The 17,695-nt window shown below is 46.7% G+C and overlaps 2 protein-coding genes across 2 annotated transcripts in view; both read right to left on the reverse strand.

The window, feature by feature from the left end:
- Past1 (putative achaete scute target 1) overlaps positions 1-6,894 on the reverse strand; it is a 44,808-nt gene extending 37,914 nt beyond the window's left edge. Inside the window, exon 1 of the mRNA XM_075699526.1 lies at positions 5,824-6,894. Within this exon, the coding sequence (XP_075555641.1) occupies positions 5,824-6,738 (915 nt within the window). The 5' untranslated portion in view covers positions 6,739-6,894. The remainder of the gene's footprint in view (positions 1-5,823) is intronic.
- Positions 6,895-7,086: 192 nt separating this feature from the next.
- On the reverse strand, positions 7,087-11,119 carry spn-B (X-ray repair cross complementing protein spindle B). The gene has a single exon (XM_075699527.1). The coding sequence runs from the start codon at positions 10,782-10,784 to the stop codon at positions 9,912-9,914; it is 873 nt and encodes a 290-aa protein (XP_075555642.1). The 5' UTR covers positions 10,785-11,119; the 3' UTR covers positions 7,087-9,911.
- Positions 11,120-17,695: the final 6,576 nt, after the last annotated feature.

Genomic DNA, 17,695 nt, shown 5'->3' on the forward strand with positions numbered 1-17,695 from the left:
CAGTTGGTTTTATATGCAGAGAGCCGTCCGATATATTTATTCTAGTCATCATTTAGCTGGAACAGCTGGTAAGTTTCCTTGCTGAATACGTCATGCATAGATGAGGTAAGCTGCCGGCATTTTTCTGCGTGTTCGGTAACACTGATGGATTTATAGCTGCCCAATTCACCAATAGCTTTTCTTTCTACGAAATCCTCACATCGTGAACAAGACACGTGCACTAAAGCCCAACAGGAAAGAAAACCGCACAGCTTGCTTAACAGCTAAATTAAGATGCACGCTGGGCCTCTAAGATTATTCTGTATCTTGGAACTAATTTATTTTCAGTTCTGCAGTTACTCGCACCAAGTTGAATGCAACTAATAGGTAGGTTTCTTGCAACAGCCTAACACATCGGTATCATTGGTGTTCACACATTTTGTGAATTTCTGGTTTTCCATAAGCCTGTAGTTGGCCTTATATGTACTTCAATCTATCTTGGTTCCTTAGCAAAGCATAGATATAAACATGTTCAGCACTTTTGCTTGCAGTGATATTAAGGGACAAACAGTTAAAGCAAGCATATTTATCAGGGCAATGGATTCGAGAATATTATCACATACCAAGTCTCTGAAGGATAGGGAGAGAAAGGTTCTTTGATGAAAACTGAAGAGGTTTGCCTGGCAGCAAGACCAGCATAGTGTCAAAGGTAAAATAACTTGCCTTTTTCCCAATCAGCTAATAACAAATGGCAGCTAACTATTATCCCGGGAGAGAAAACTTACACAATCAGTTCCTTCCAACAATGCTGCCCCTGGGGTCGAAACTTGGAGGTCAGCCAAGAAATATGAGAAAAAACAAAGGACCATGCCATGAGCGATGGAAGAGAAAGTGATAGGTTTAACATTAACAAGACAAGAAGAGGGCTGTGTGGTTTAGAAGGCAAGCAGGTTTAGCAGATAGTCTAGCTCATATTAAAAGGAGGCAATGAATGAGAGCAGGACGTGTAATGCGAAAGGACAATAACCAGGTAGTGTGCCAAGAGAATGCGGTATCAAGGGAAGAAAAACGAAGCCATCCACGGCAAAGAGTCAGGCGGTGCAATGAGATCACAAAATTTGGAGGCCTATAGGAATTGGACTCGGCAGACGCCAGACAGGGTAATCGGAGGCAGCTGCCAGAGGTCTTTATCCTGCAGGGCGTGCAAAGTGGGCTGATCATGACAATTTCTGGCAAGCAAATGTAACTCCCGAATGCAGTTACAGCTCCAGTTCGAAAAGTGCAGATGAGTTACTGACCTTCGTGAAAATAAAATGTGGCTCAGTGTGGTTGCATCTCACACTCAATAAACCTGCGACACGAATTGGACAAGTACAAGTTACTCAGAGAAAGCAATTAAATTATTTACAAAGTATAAGGCAGAAAAATAACTGAGCAGAGTATTAATTGCTGCATTTAACCCTTGCTGGACAAAGTGAAAATGTTATATTACGTGCATCTGGGAAACACAAAGTACAGAGAAAAATATTTCCACTGGCATCTTCGGCAATGAATGGAAGGCTTTTCTCAGGAACTTCCAACAACTCAAGGTGGTGTGAGCAGCACGTATTTTCAGAATTTTCAGTTCACAATCACTGTGGTGCGAAGTATGGCCACAGCTTACTCAAAGGGAGTGACTAGCATTACGCAGCAGGTTCCAAAGATACAATACCGAGGCCTAACCACAGCATGATGCGAAGCATGGACTTTTGTGAAATTTCAGGGAGAGCCATATTTATATGCAGCACAGGGTCAACAAATGATGTTGCAGTCCTGACACTCAAATTTGTGGGAATAGCTTTGTGTCGTTTGTTTTTCTTGACAAAGGATATTTTCTGGAAGACATTATGATTCCTACAAGAATCACTGGCTCAGAAAGTGTTAAAGAGTACCTAAGTACTAATTGCAGGGAAAAGCAACTCGTTAAACTCGTCAGCTATTCCCAGGGGACACTCATTCATTCAGAAACACTCAGAAATTCAAATTGCACAGCTTGGTCTTGCTTTTCATGGACAAGCTGTCGCTTAAAAATTGCAGCAGAGAGGTAGGTGCTAACCTAGAAAAGTAACTGACAAGTAACAAACTCTTTAAGTATAAGTTACCACCAAAAAGTAAGAAAGTTACAGTACCAATTTCTGACTCAAATAAGCAACTGCAAGTTACTGAGTAACTCACAAGATCAATTAAGTTACAGGAACTTAAGTAGGGTATTCAAGTTACAAGCTTGACGTATATGGCCCCATTACAAATGCTGCTTTGTAAGCATTTCTTTTTCTCTTTTTTTCCTTTTTTACCATTTTCTGCTGAAAAGTTCAAGCACAGCACATGCATGGAATATGTCCTTGCGGCCTGCTTATCGGTACAGTCATTGTTCCCAGATGCCGCAGCCTTATCTCGCATTTCTGAGTGAACGGATATCTGTGAGACCTCGAAGTAGGCCAATTGGTCACGCCAAAGATATGCCTTCCAACCACTGTACTGTTCAAGAGGTCAACACGCGTTCACATGAAACATAGATTTTTCAATTATTTCAGCAGAAGTAAGCACTACAGATAAACATCAGCTATGACAAAGTGCACACAGTGCAGAATTCCTACATGCTACACTTTGAATATGGGCATGTAACGCCATTTCCTTGGGGGACCTGTATGTGTGGAAACAGTGCATGTGGAAACATTCCCAGATTTACAGTGTGAGAATTGCACCATAAGCATAACCTATGAAATGAAACCTATGATTGGGTGAGGGAACAAATGCGACTTAATGACATCTTAGTTGAAATCAAGAAGAAATGGGCATGGGCAGAACACGTAATGAGGAGAGAAGATAACCGATGGTCATTAAGGGTTACAGACTGGATTCCAAGGGAAGGGAAGCGTAGCTGGGGGCGGCAGAAAGTTAGGTGGGCGGATGAGATTAAGAAGTTCGCAGGGACAACATGGACACAATTAGTACATGACCGGGTAGTTGGAGAAGTATGAGAGAGGCCTTTGCCCGGCAGTGGGCGTAACCAGGCTGATGATGATGATGAAATGAAACAAACACTTTCATGTACCGCATTTCAGATAACTATAGCCTGATCGAAGAATGGTCGCTGGCCTTTTATACTATAGAGCCTACACTTATGTGACATCCCCTTCAGGCATTGTGTTCACAGTTGTGCATGCCAAGCTAGTGCAATATTATGAGCAAAAGCCATGAAGAAAGCAACATTTAAAACTTGTTTCATGCAACTTGAAATGTATTCAATTGAACCTGTGCTGCAATGTTGAACAACATACGTATAGTGTTTTCGTAAAACGAGTTGGAAGGTAGACGACAAGAAGTTTGCTCTTGGCCTGCCTATGTTGTCAAGTAGTCGGTTCACTTCTTTCATAGCTATTCACAACAATTTATGTCCAAGTATCGAAGTCGCTGGACAGATGCTTTCCAAGTATATTATCGCTACACATTAAATGGTTGATGTGCTCATATCTGACATTCCTGTAGCAAATTCTTGTATGGAGTAAGCATTCTGTAAACCTAACAAAACTCTCTGAAAAATCTAAAATTCTTTATTTGTTCTGCAGCTCTATGCTTTTCATGATTCTGACGATGCAAGAAATGTGGTGAAACTAAGTTTTCAATGGACAGAAATTACTGGCACCTGAAGGGGATATAGAAACAATTAGTCTCTAAATATTAGAAAAAGAACTTAAAGTGAGCTTATATGCCATTCATACGACTCCCAGAAGGGTGGGTTGGAGGGATAGGCCAATGTTTCAATAATGCCAAAGACAGAAACACAGGGTAAGAACCAGATGCACATTCCGATTAGCCAGAGAGTAAATCCTGCTGTGTCACTTTCATCTATTTATGCGACAAAATAGAGACTTACGCTCACTGTACTGATATTTCTTTCACACTCAACCGTCAAAAGGTGACGTAACTTTTGAAATGTATCATCCCTGGTAAACAGCCTAACGTCCCATATTAGAATACCATAAAAGAAAGTATGACGTCACTTCAGATGTCGGGGAAGGACTGATGCATTTCTCTCTTATAACAAACGTTTCTAAACTACAGCTGGCTCTGACAGCCAAATGGCAGGAATTAGGGTTAGAGCGGTACTGCCCGTCACCTGTAATTTAACCCCAGCTGTCAATACTCGGCAGGTCCAGCAATGTCAGCGCTACCTGGTGGGCTACACCAAGAAGTGCCTTGGAAAGTTCCCCAGCGGAGTCAAGGAGTTAATGCTTCTTAACCTAGTGGTTCCATATAAAACCAATAAAGATTCCATTCATTCGTTCAGCAGATGATTTCCTAACCTGGCTGTGGGGTTCGCCTCCACGAAATTCATTAGCAGTGATGAACACTCTTTTTCCCATTCAGACATATCCAACCACTCTTGCTTGTTTCACAAGGTCTTGCATGCTGCTGTGCTACAGTGAGATTATTCCTGCATTGATACAACCCAAGCTGAAACAGTAGGTTAACTTGAAGTGCACAACCTGCGCTGCTTATACAATGTAAAGTAAAATGCGATGGTAGGAGCTTGAACAACGTGGAAGCGTTATATTCGTTCACTATGGGGACATCTCACCTAAACATTCCTTAACAGAAAGTGCACCACTTTTGGCCACAGACAGACAAGTGAGCCTCCAACAACTATTGCATAAGGACAAAATGGCATCGAATTATTTAGCAGTGGTTAAATGTATGGCCTCTCCTAGAACAGAGTCACCAAACAAAGTGATAACTGAAGCCTGTAAGGAGCCATTGTGTAATGCTGCTGACGGCGATAACACTAACGGTGCTGCCCCTGATGCACCACCCTCAAATATGCTTTGCAAATCTAAATTCCGTGGTACAAGTCTTACCAGTCATGTAAAGGCCACCAAAAGTCTTATCAGCATAATGACGCTTTCAAGAAAACCATTTTCTTTCCCAGCAGAACCAATCTGTTGTTACAGGATACAAAAAGACAACTTGCAACCACAAACACATAGCCTCATTTGAATTGAATAAAGCCGCTTGTCATATCTGCATTTCACTGTGAGCTTACTTCAGAGCTCATATTCCAATGAGCACTACTAGGAGACAGGTAGGTGAGGTACCAGGCCAATGCTGAGCTCTTGGAAAGTTAAACTTGTCGTGCAAAGTTCAGCACATGCTGCTGCATACTAGTGCAAACTGAATCTCGCAAGAGCGGCAATGCTAAATCTCAAAATGGCGACGTGACTCCACTACCGCTCACCGAAAACCATTTACAATGAGCACCTGTTGCAGCAGTTTGGTGTAGTGACGGCAGAAGAATGCGGTGGTATTATGCAAGCATAATTTAAACATGTGCACTGAGACACAAAGCTACATATCGGAGCTTTGCCTGTTTTTGCCACACACAGGCAACAGCAGCACAGAGTCACAGACGGTCAAATGTTCATTCAAAAGTCGAGTAGCGTTTCTTCGAGACCCTCCACAAATTAGCGCAAAACAGAAAGCGACATGGTTCGCGGTATACATCTAAATTAATGCACGGGGAATTACTGTGGCTCAACTTTTCAATCTTGCAGTGGATTGGTACGGCGAAGGGTACTACGACCTTGACCAACAGCCGAGCCTCGTCGTTTGGGCGACACGAATGACAGCGCATACATCATCGAACTATGCCAAGTGAGTGACGGCTGAGCGGTGCACCTGTTGCCCCCAATTTGAACTTTTGCCCAAAAAGACTGCGAGACGAGAACGCCGGGACCCCGTCGCGCGGAGGGGGGCTCGTTAGGACGACGCAAATGAGACGACGTGGGCGCGCCCACACGTACGTACCTTGGCCAGCCTGGCACGCTTGATGAGGTCGTTGAGCTTGCGGAGCGCCGCGTTCCGCGGCAGCCCCTGGATGTCGTTGAAGAGGTCCTGCTCCTCGGCCTCGAACAGCTTGCGGTTGGTGTCGTAGCGCAGCGGCTGGTCCCAGAAGGAGCCGATGTATACCCGCGCCACCTCGGGCGTGTTGAGCACCTTGCCCAGGGACCACATGAGCGCGCCGTAGACCCGCATCAGCTGCTGGTGGTCGACCATGTCGGCCTTGTTGAGCACGATGCGGATCTTGTCGTCGTGGCCGCGCAGCGCCTCGATGCTGCGCCGAAACTCGTCCGAAATGTCCAGCTTGTGCGCGTCGAACAGCAGGATGATGCGGTCGACGCGCTCGGCGAACCACTCGAGCACGCCGGTGAAGTCGTAGCCGCGGTCGACTCGCTGCTTCTCGCCGCTGAGGATGCCCGGCGTGTCGATGATGGTCATGCTCTGCAGCACGGGCGACGATAGCTGCGAGCACTGGAAGCGGTTGAGGAACGCGTTGCCGAACTTGGCGAGCGGACGGAACTGCTTCTTGGGGTCGACGACGAGCGCGTTGCCGGGGATGACGCCCTCCTGGTCGCCGTACATGACGGCGATGAACCGGTCCGTCGTCGGCTCGGGCCCGATCCGGATGCCCGGGAAGTCGCGCTCGAGCAGGTACCGGATGAAGGTGGTCTTTCCCGTCGAGTACTGGCCGACGAGCAGGATCATGGGCTTCGACTCGAAGTCCGGGTCGTCGAGAGGTGGCGAGTGGAAGTCGTGGAACAGGTAGTGCTCCTCGAGCGGCAGTATCTTGGCCTTGTAGATCTTCTTGAGGCCCTCGACGACCGTGTTGTAGAGTTCGGGGTGCCGCTTTCGGCCGTCATCGTTGTTCAGCCAGCTGAACATCTTGCCCAGCCACCGCCGATGCAGCTGCTGTGCCGCCCCAGGCTGCTGCTGCCGCTGCTGCTTGCTGCCAGTAGCTCCGCTGCCGCCCCTTCGAAGCGTGCGTCACACGTCACTTCCCCCCGCCGAGCACCTCCGCCGCGACGACGACGATGATGATGATCGTGGCTGCTGCCGCCGACGCTGCTTTGAACGCGCGGCGCGTACGCTCTCTCCTCCTCTTCCACCAGTTGCCCCACCCTTCGCGTGCCTTTGGCCGCTGACGTCACGCGCGCTGGTTGACGCCGTCGACGTGGTGGTTGACGTTCGCCAGATGTAGCAGACGGCAAACCAAAAAACAAACAAAAAAAGCGTGGACCTCCACGGGTCGACCAAAACACGACGGCACAGAGCAGAGTTTAGACGCTACTAGCGTTTCACCGATCGGCTACCATGACAACGACTGGCTTCGCACCTGTGGCCGTCCCGTTCACGCACGGCCCGGCGGAGAAACGAGAGCGGTCACTCGTGGTCAGGCCACGAATGACGTAAGCCGATGGACGTTTCCCTCCCTCCGTTCCCCACTATCTCCATTACTCGTTTCTGGGCGACACGCGCATTTTTTCGGCCGACAATGTCCGATTGTAGTACGTGCGCGGGGCCGTTAAGAAAGGCATCGTTCGTTGAACGAGCTCGATATATGCGTGTGTCAAATTTGGCCACTCTCGGCTACAATGACCGAGTTCAGCTACCTTTGTGCTAGGCTGCCGAGGTCGTCGCGCGTCATGCATTGCTGGGAGCGATGGGGTTTTCCGCCTACCGTTGCGCGTGTTGCAAGCGAACGCGACAGCATACATTAGTTTCCGCGCTCATTCTCAAGTGTTTACTGCGAGTTCTCCGAGATATTCACGCTCGTCTTGTGGCTACAAAGCAAACGCTTCACTGAAAGATGCTGACCGCGTGCTTTAGGTTGGCAGTATTATGCGTGCATTCTATAGCCTAAGCACTGCATTCTTAATTACGTGAGCGAACAGCGTCTGCTGTACCAGTCTGTATACTTATTAGGCAACGTAGACATTCGGCTGTTGACCTTATGCTTAGTTGTGTGCACTGCTGAAGTGTCTTACTAATGTACAGGGAAGGAGGATACACCTAACAATGCAAGAAGAAAACTACAAGACATGTCGTGTACAGCATGCTTACAGGTAGGCTTCTTCTTTGCTGCTGCTAGATGTGCAAGTTCCTAATAACATAATTCATAGGCTACGTCTCGTTGCTAATATTTACGTAAATTGGTTAAACATTTCCATTATTTCACAGCAACGATTTTATAACCAAGACCATTTTGTTCGTGCAAAACATCTAGTTGATTCAATCTACAGTGGTCATATGACAGATGTCCCTGGAGTCAACGTTTCGACGAGGGCAACAACCTGCTTATTGTCGCCCTGAATAAGACAAGTCACCTCGAAAATGTTGGCTTTGGTTTTTTGTTTGAGCGCTGTTCATAAGTTCGAGTTTCAATTTTCCTGTGAGCCGCTGTTTGGATTCAGCTAATTTGGTCGCACACTTTTACTATGACTTTTCCACTTAGAGCCATTCAAACTGCTTCAATAGATGTAGAAAGCACAAATAGCTGTATGTAGAGCATAGAATACTTGAGATATGTTTACCTATATGCACACATCTCGCACATTTGCAAGCAAAGGTGGTGTACTTAATGTGGCATAAACATTTGAGTACTTTTTAAGGACGGTGGTGTAATGGCTCAATTAATCCTGACTTGCTTATTTCAAACATGGGCAGTTTCAGCAGGCCAACCATCTAAAACATGACTCGCGCAGCGCTTTCCAGTGCCACTCAGGATATTAAATTCAATATCAGCTGACCTACGACAGAATAACTGTTTTAATCTTTGCAAGGAATAAATATCCCTTGAAAATCAGTCATTAGTGTTTACGTGGACTGTTAAAATACTATTCCAGAAACCTCGCAGCGATTGTTCCGTGACAAGAAAAGACTTGGTTTAAGAGAAAATTGCGTCTGAGCGGTGCGGGTACCCTTAGCGCCATTCAAATCGCCCGCCCCGAGCAGGGGGGGGGGGGGAGTAATGAGTAATATGGCGCCCGACAGACGGCACTGCGGTTTTTGTGCAATAGTGTCGCGTCGCCATAGAGAAAGGTGTCGCTGTATCATACACAAGAACAATATTGCGCAAAACGCAGACATACGGCCACGAAGAAACTAAGCTACTTTTGCTCATTTGGCGTGGACCGTTCAGGCATCCCGCGACGTCACACGGACGTGGAAATCTCTGCTACTTGCACTTCGGGGTAGTTTCGCGAGCCAGCAAACCCAGCGCACCGCTGTGCGATAACGAAACCACTGAAACTCAAAGGCGCGGGCGATGCTGAGTCGAGCGAAGACGAAACCTTTCGACCGCCCGCGTCGTTGTCAAGGGCAACGTCAATGAGTTATTCTTTTCTAAACATCGAACAGAACTGGACAAGGAATGGAATGCAATTAACCATTTATAACGAGAACTGGAGTACTAGCGACAGAAATAAAATGAGGAGTGCCTTCGTCATCGGGCTAGTACTCGAATGTCCCTGGTTAGTCGCAAATCGTGTTCTGCATTTACCTTAATTTCTTGTTTACTAAAACATTGTTGAAAATATATTGGTAAAAACATTCGTAATAATATTGACGCCTTAATACTATTAGCTCAACTGTGTATTGTTTCTTCATGGTGCCCTCAGAGACAATATGCTGCACTTTGGCCATGCACGAATTGCTCCCACCTTCCGCAAGGATGTGGTGTCCGTGCAATGGTGTCGCACTACGATCATCATCGTGCCTCTCCATTACTGCATTGTACACTACTTCACGAAGCATATGCAGAGGTGCGCTTACCTACAAAAACATTAGGATGCACAGCAGAGTGGAAACCACACTTCACAGCTTTATCACAGTTAGTTTCGCACTATAGTAGTCCATTCGATACTTTCACTTAGATTTTACGCTTAGGGTTTCGACCCACTTCTCGCGCCACATTAGACACGGTTATGGCGTACCGTGCGCAGTCACTCACACAAACATTGCACTTTCCCCATCTCACGGGCCGTCGAACTGGCCTCACGGGAGCGGTCGACACCGGTACAAACGTCGACACCGGTACAAACGAATCGTCGCGTCTTCTACCGCACTCCCCGCACGCCATCCGCAGTGATGACAAATCGACACGGCTCTCTCGGCGACATCGAAGGCGCGAAGGCGACACGCAGGGCTCGGACTCCCGACGGCGACCGACTGGTCACGAGGCGAGTGGTGACCAGGTTCGCCCAGCCGGGCCCCAGGCTGGGCGCCGTGCGACCTCCGGGCACGTCCGTCACCTGGTTCACGCACAGTACCGCGACACCCGATCGCCAGAGGCCGTCCAGAAGTGCGCCCAGACGCCGCAGGCCCTGGGCGCGCTCAGGGTCCGCGCGCAGGAGCGCAGCGACCGAGTCGATCACCAGAAGCGTGACGCGCCTCGTGCGACGTAAACCCGGCAGCGAGCCTTCCAGGCACTGAATAAGCATGGGCCACTCCCCCAGCTGGGCCACGAGCACGCGCTCTCCGCGTACTGCGCTCGGGTCCATCTGGCGCAGGCGCTTCTCGGGAAAGCGCTCCTCGGTGCATATGTAGAGAACGTACGCGTCGTTGCAGACGGCGGTGGCCGCGAGGGACGTCTGGAGGCACAGCTGCGTCTTGCCGCTGCCACTTTCGCCGCACAGCTCGATCAGGCCGCGAGTGCTTGGGCCGCCGTCGAGGTATTCGTCCAACACGGGACAGCCCAGACTCAGGCGCGGCGGCTCCGAAAGTGTGTTTGCCGCAAGTCCGATCGCTGCCGCTCGCCGGCACGCGCTGGCCAGCTTCCGACTCGCTTCGCCCTTCGACAGACCAGCGCTCAGGCGAAACTCGAGCAATGTCATTTTCAAGTCGACGGCGTCGACCTCTTCGGGCGGTCCCGCCATTGTATCGGCCGACTTGGAAGTCGTCTTGAGCAGAGTACGCGCGTACGCAGCCATTGAGCGAGCCGCGGTGTGGCGGTGCTCTTTGCATTTTACAATTGTCAAACAAAAACCTTTAAAACTGCACTAAGTTTGTGTTAAAGTATAAAAAAAATGTTTTTGTACCTTTTCGTTATTACAATGTGAGCAGTGTGCTTTTAACAGCGATTTTGCAAGATGGCAGCAGCAACCACTTTCTCGTGCGTTAAGCTAGTTATAATACGTCTAGATTAAACAATAAAAATTGTACGTCTAGATTGAAATCAAAGAAGCGGGAAATTTGAGTCTAATGCATAGCGTGGAACTGCGTCTATACTTCCAGAGAGAGAAATTACAGTCGATATTCATGCAATAAGAATGTACTGTGATTACGTTCACGCGAAAACGAATGACCAGGTATCCGATCATTGTTGACGGCGTAGCGATACCTACGGTTACACACCACAGATTCCTTGGCTTAGTCATAGACCGGGGATTATCTTGGTCAAGACACGTCGCCGCACGGAAGTCAAAGCTGAAGAGTTTTGTTCACGTCCTTCGCGTCGTGGCAGCAACAAGATGGGGCCCCTCGGAGTCGTCATTACTCCAATTGTACCGAGCACTATTCGTAGGGTATATACGGTACAGCATGCCGGCGCTCTCAAGCATGGGAATTAGTTGTGTGCGCGCGCTGGAGAGCATTCAAGCTCAAGCATTGCGCACATGTTTGGGCCTCCCACGATGCACGTCAACCAATGGAACAATAGCGGAAGCTCGTGCTTGTCCTATTCGGGTGTACTTGCTCTGCGAGCCTCTTCGAATGTACCTCCGCGTGTTGACCCGACACAGGCACCATCCTCTGTCATCGCTCCCTACCACACACCCAGGTTCCAGCTTTTCAATGACTATATCGCGGCATCAGAGTGTTTTGCCGACGAGATTCTCTCCCGACTGTATTCCGAGAACACCCCCGTGGGTGCCTAAACCTGTCGTTACATTGCAGATCCCTGGAATTACTAAAAAGTCTTTCGTTGCACCTATTGGCCTCAGGCAACTCACCCTGTTGCACATTTCTACAGAGTACGGAGATACTGTACATGTGTATACCGATGGCTCTGTCACACCATATGCCTCCACTGCAGCCTTCGTCATTCGACATATGATCATCGCTCGCCGGTTTAAACTAGACCATAGCTCAACATCAACTGCCGCAGAACTTGTTGCTATCCGGGAAGCACTTCGATTTCTCTCCGAGGAGCGTCCTCACGCATGGACGATATTCTGCGATTGCAAGCCAGCTCTGCAAACGATTGACTGTGTCCTCAGACGGGGCCCGTATTATTCTATGGCTATAGAAATTACAGAGTATCTCGACCACGCAACAAGAAATGGCCACAATGTCACCTTTCAGTGGATACCATCACACTGTGGCGTGATAGGGAACGAACAGGCAGACGCTGAAGCAAAAACTGCTTTAGATAATGCTTGTGAAGTACGCATTCCGTTCTCACGAACAGACACAAACGCCCTACTTCGTCGCGTAAACCGCAACTCTACGTTGGAACACTGGGCCCAACCAGATCGACGACACAAGCGATTACACAAATGGGACCAAGAAATGAGATTTCGTATGCCTCACAAGTTCCATAGAAACCACACGAGCATGGTGCACCGGATTCGCCTTGGTGTCGCATTCACCAACCGTTATAGAAATATGATAGGTGCCAGTGATACTAGCCCAAACTGTGAATGCTGTGAGGTGCCAGAAACACTTGAACATATATTTTGCGTGTGTCCCGCGTACGCGCAAGAACGACAGCAACTTGTCTCTTCCATAGCAAACAACCATGAGAGACCGCTATCGGACGAGTTTCTTTTAGGTCCTTGGCCTAATGCAACCAGCGCAGCCCAGGTAACAAGAGCCGCTGTAGCTTTTCTCCAAGCCACTGGGCTGGACGCACGCCTTTAGAGATACCACAACTCTGTGAATTTGTATATACGCATCTCTTCCTTATACCATCATCATTCATCAGCCCTTTCCCTCCCCGTCCCTTTTCCCCAGAGTAGAGTAGCAGGCCAGAGCAAGTTATAGCTCAGGCCGACCTCTCTGCCTTTCTGTAAATAAATTTCTCTCTCTCTCTCGCATTGTGTGGGCACATTCATGGAAAATGTTCTGCCCGACCAAACTTGTGCAGACACACCTCATGCCATTGAAGATTAATAAATCAAGGTGGTTTGCGCTGTATTTTATAGCGATTCTTTCCCTTCGCTTTGTTCTTATTCTCCCACACGAAGCTCCGCTATCCCCAAATTCAGCCGCTCAGCGGGACAGATGATTAGATTAGACTAGGTAATCTAATGATCCGTCCCGCTGAGCGGCTGAACTGAATGCACAAAGAATCGGACGAAAAGAATCCTTACAGAAAACTGATTCGAAAGAGGCAAGCTTTTTTTCTTTTTTTTTTCAAAATGCACTCAGCCTTCTTTCCGCTGCAATGTAGTACGGGGGGGTGCAGTGCGGTCCACTGTTAAAAAAGTACACTAATCTGCCGCTTCTACATTTCTGGCCCTCTCTAGCTACAAGTGTCGGCTGAAGTTCATCAACTGCAGACATGTAGAAATTTGGCTGTGGTCACTATAGCCGCGTTCAAGTTACCTATTGTAAAGCCGGGCAATTGTACATTTGCAAAATGAGACACTTTGCACATGCTCTACACTGCAGCGTGTTCCCTTTAACAATGGGCCGGGCTGCACATGCTTTTCGCGAATCATACTGCATAAATGCTGTACGACTTTGTCCTTAGCAAAGATCCTAAAAGTGAGTCGCGCTGACCAGCATGGCTCTTGCCAAATGATCTTGACCTCAGGCACCCACTGCAGGAAAGGAGGAGGAATGTGCTCCAGCTCCTGAATCCACAGGCTGATGCCGCATCCAGAGCACAGGTTCTGAACTGTTACAGGCTGTCTCAAAGATTGCACGTGGTAGGGCAGCTTTTTTGAAAAGGATGACACTGCATATGTGCACACTTAGTTCTTTGAAGTAGCTGAGCGCTTAGCCTGCCTGCACCTACATGTGGCTTAACTTGGAAGGGTTATATTGAAGATATGCTACGACATTACCAAATTTAATTCTGCGTTAGTATATGCGTAAAAATTTTGCAAATAAATAGTGAACAACCATCACTGTTTCATAGTCGCCTCCCTCCACTTCAGACAAGAGAAAGAAAAATACTCTCAATGAGGCTTATTCCATAGTTTTAGCCTGCGAAGAGTGCAGTTTGACCACATGTCGCAAATCAATGCACATATTGTGTCCTCTCCAGAGGAACTTGACAGCTGTCCCAAATTTACATAATGCATGTTTATTGTCATTTAACAATGGTAGTAAGAAATACAAGAAGGAGAATAACAAGCTTACTCAACTGAACTATTAAGAATTAGGAAGCAGTCAGTGGCAGTCTGTTTCCCAGTTTATTTGCTGATGCGGGATCACATGCACAGAAAAAGCAATAGAGCCAGCAAGGAAAGGCTGCAAGACATTTCACAGGACCAGGTATGTTTTGCATTATTGCATGTTCAATACACTGCATACATCTGCTTTCTTCTATGTGTAGAACTTATTAACATGAAATATTCATCCACTGCCCAGTAGTAACCAATCTTGAAGGAATCCAAACATTTAGTAATGTATTGGAAGGCTACTGTTGTGCTTGCAGGCGAGTTAAATCCAAAGCAACTATCAGCAGCCTCACCAGCAGGTTTTGCAGCTTTTGGTGAATGTTCACGCAATGCCCGAAGGACTGCACATTGACAAGAAAGTTTCCTAGCCACTGATGCACCTCCTTGTAATAGCAGAGCTAGCTGCCAAGCATGCAGTTAACTAAATAATAAATGCAGTAATGCTGTTAGCACACGGCAGCTAAAATTTTACTTCCCATGCAGTACGCAGCACATCACGAAACATTGAAGCAAGCATCCACTATTATCGCACTTCAGTAAAAGGATCATAGATGATATCGCCGTCCTCACTAAGGTATACAAATGTCAACACCATACAATTTGGTTGACAATACATTAGAGGTCACATGCTCGTTCTAGGACACTCTCATTGCAGAGGTACCTACGCCACCCCATCTTTGATCACTCCGATAATAAACAAACATTACAGCAGAAACTATGGACCATCACTGTCAGAGCCAGCGGATAGCATTATCATTTCTCCGTGGCATCCATGAATTGTGAAACCTTGCGGGCACGTCAGCATATACACGAAGTGGAAAGCTCGCTGGCAACCATAATGCCTAACGATACCATGACACAGCATATCTTCGCGTAATCGCAGCACCCTATTCATAGTAACCCCCAGTATCTGTAGCGCAACTTTGTTGCAATGGCTGTCTGTCAAGCAGCAGTGTTCGACTGCAGCAATGTTGGTTGCAGATCGAGTGCTTGCAGCTGGCGTGCATCCTCCCCCCACCCCTTACTCTCTTCTTTCTCCACACCAGCACTTTCTCTCTCTCTGCTTCTTCTCATAGCTCGTTACCCTCTCCAGTTTTTTAGAGCGGATCCAATGTGTTGGGTCAGATCGCCATCCAACCATCCAGAGTGGGCGACCTAGCCAAAGAAAGCTATTGCTTTAAAAGCTTCTCATTACTGCCTCCATGATCGTCCTTTGCCCCTTTACTAGCCATACACCAAGGGCATCTCAATAAACTTTGTTCTTGCTGGCTCATGCACAGTTAAAGGCAGATACTAGAAAAAAATACACGTGCAACGCAGTCAAAGATACCTTGTGCATTCAAAAGAATGCAGAAATGTGAGGAAATCTGAGCTCGAGATGCGAGACACTGATGAACTGAGGGACATCATCTTCTTCATGAGGCACTATCAGCTTGGGACTTGAAGCTTATTTCAGCAACACTAAATAGGCTGGTCTAGGTCTACCAAAAGCTACCTCTTTTCATGTTTAAGACCAGTGTTGGCACACATTTGTAACTGAGACAAAGAAGTCACTAAATTTCTCAATTTTGCTTCAAGGTCACTAAAACTGTCGAGTGACCTTGAAATAATGTAGGCATCTTGGAGCACTATAACATAAGCTAAAAATATCATCAACCAAAGTGTTTCATGTTTGTCTAGTGTCCGTGCAGGTGAGGTTTAAACAGTAAGTTTACCGGCAGGGTGCACAGGGATTCTAATTTACTATATCTACATAACGAGTGACGCAAGCTGAAATATTGCACTTATCTTCAGATTGCATGGTTACAAATCCAGGACGTTTTAAAGAGCACAAGTAGACCAATTCTCTAAGCATGAAAATTTAGGCACTGAGACCATGTTATCCCTGCAGATTCCTTTATTTGTCAGCGCCTGTGAAAGCAGAACAAAATCCTTTGACATGCGCCTGTTAGCACACTGACGCGCCGATGGCTATTGCATGTTCAAGGTGATCAAGGCACTTCCACCTCTTTATCCACATGAGAGCTTCATGCAGTACCTGATGATGATGCATTCACATTCACGTGAACAGGTCCAGTCGCTTCGATATGTACACCTTTCTACAGTCCATCTGTCTAATTAGCATTTGCTCCATTCGATATCTCACCACAGATATTATTGTAATTAATTTTTGTAAATTAATTTGAAGACTACAGTTCAAAATGTACACTAATTCATCATATTTAGTGAAACTGCAGAAACTGCAGCAGGAAGATCCATTCAAATCAGTTATGAAAAAAATCTAAAAAGCATGTATTTTGTAAGCATAATGTGAAGCCTGTCAAGACGACCATGCTGTGAAGCACACGTGCGATGTGAACATCACTGATCTGAAAGCGACTGTTGCTTCATCGTGGTCACAAAGCTCACATGCACAACAGACAATTTGGGTCGTTTACTTGTAGTTTTCAAATAATAAGGTGGATTCCAGAAAGCCCTTTTATAAGCAACTTTCCAAACTTCAAAGTCACTAAAATGTCACCAGTTGATTTGTTATGTCCCAAGTCACTGGTCACTAGACAGAAAAGTTTGTGGCTAAACAGACAAGTTGTTAAAACTAGCAACAAAATAACTACAATGGCAACACCGTTTAATAAGACCAACAAATAATTCCTTACAAATTATTGGTATTCCTGGTTGCAGAAATAGTTGATGCAAGTGCAAACACGCACTTCAATAGCAAAATGCCGCAGGCCTAGGGAATGCAAGTCAAAACAGTGCGACTAAGTTCTACCCTCGAGTAAAAGTGCATGAGCTGCATGATGTACAAAGTTGAGCCTCTGTGAAGGTCAGGGGCTCTGACACATAGTCTGGAGTTCAGACACTGTACTGCTCACCAGTATGTGCAACTAGTATCGCAGCATTACGGTGATTTAGACTCTGCATGCCTGAATTTAGGGGTGTGCAAATACAGTAGCGTTTGGGACCAAATCAAATACAAATCGAACATTGTCAGAAATGATCCAATATCTAATATTTTTCTAATAGTTTGCTGTTAACAATTTGCACATCCTGGTATTCACAACGCCACAAACTTTCTGTCATTACACTGCACATTACAAAGAGTGCTTTTAATTATTAAAAGGACAAAGGGAGCATTAGGAACAACTAAGCAGTTTGCTCGCAAACTCGGGACTCTTCAGAGCGTACAGGGTTATGCATTTTCATATCAAGTTTCTAAAGGCAGCTTTGTTAGCCAACTGATATCTGTACGCACCTTTGCGACCAAATTACAAATGCGTGCCACCTGTGGCAACGTAGAGCGAAAAAAGGCACCTTGTCCCTCGTTTGAATGCTCGTGGCCCACCACTGCATAAAGTATACTGCGACGAAACTTAATCATATTTTATCCGGTAAGAAGACGCAGATGCTGCATCTATGCCCACTGCCGAACATCGTATCTACACAGCATTTTATTGACAGTGATCTTGTTTAGCCAGGAAGTCTGGCTT

The sequence above is a fragment of the Dermacentor variabilis genome, chromosome 7 (genome assembly GCF_050947875.1).
Source record: "Dermacentor variabilis isolate Ectoservices chromosome 7, ASM5094787v1, whole genome shotgun sequence".
Classification (NCBI taxonomy): domain Eukaryota; kingdom Metazoa; phylum Arthropoda; class Arachnida; order Ixodida; family Ixodidae; genus Dermacentor; species Dermacentor variabilis.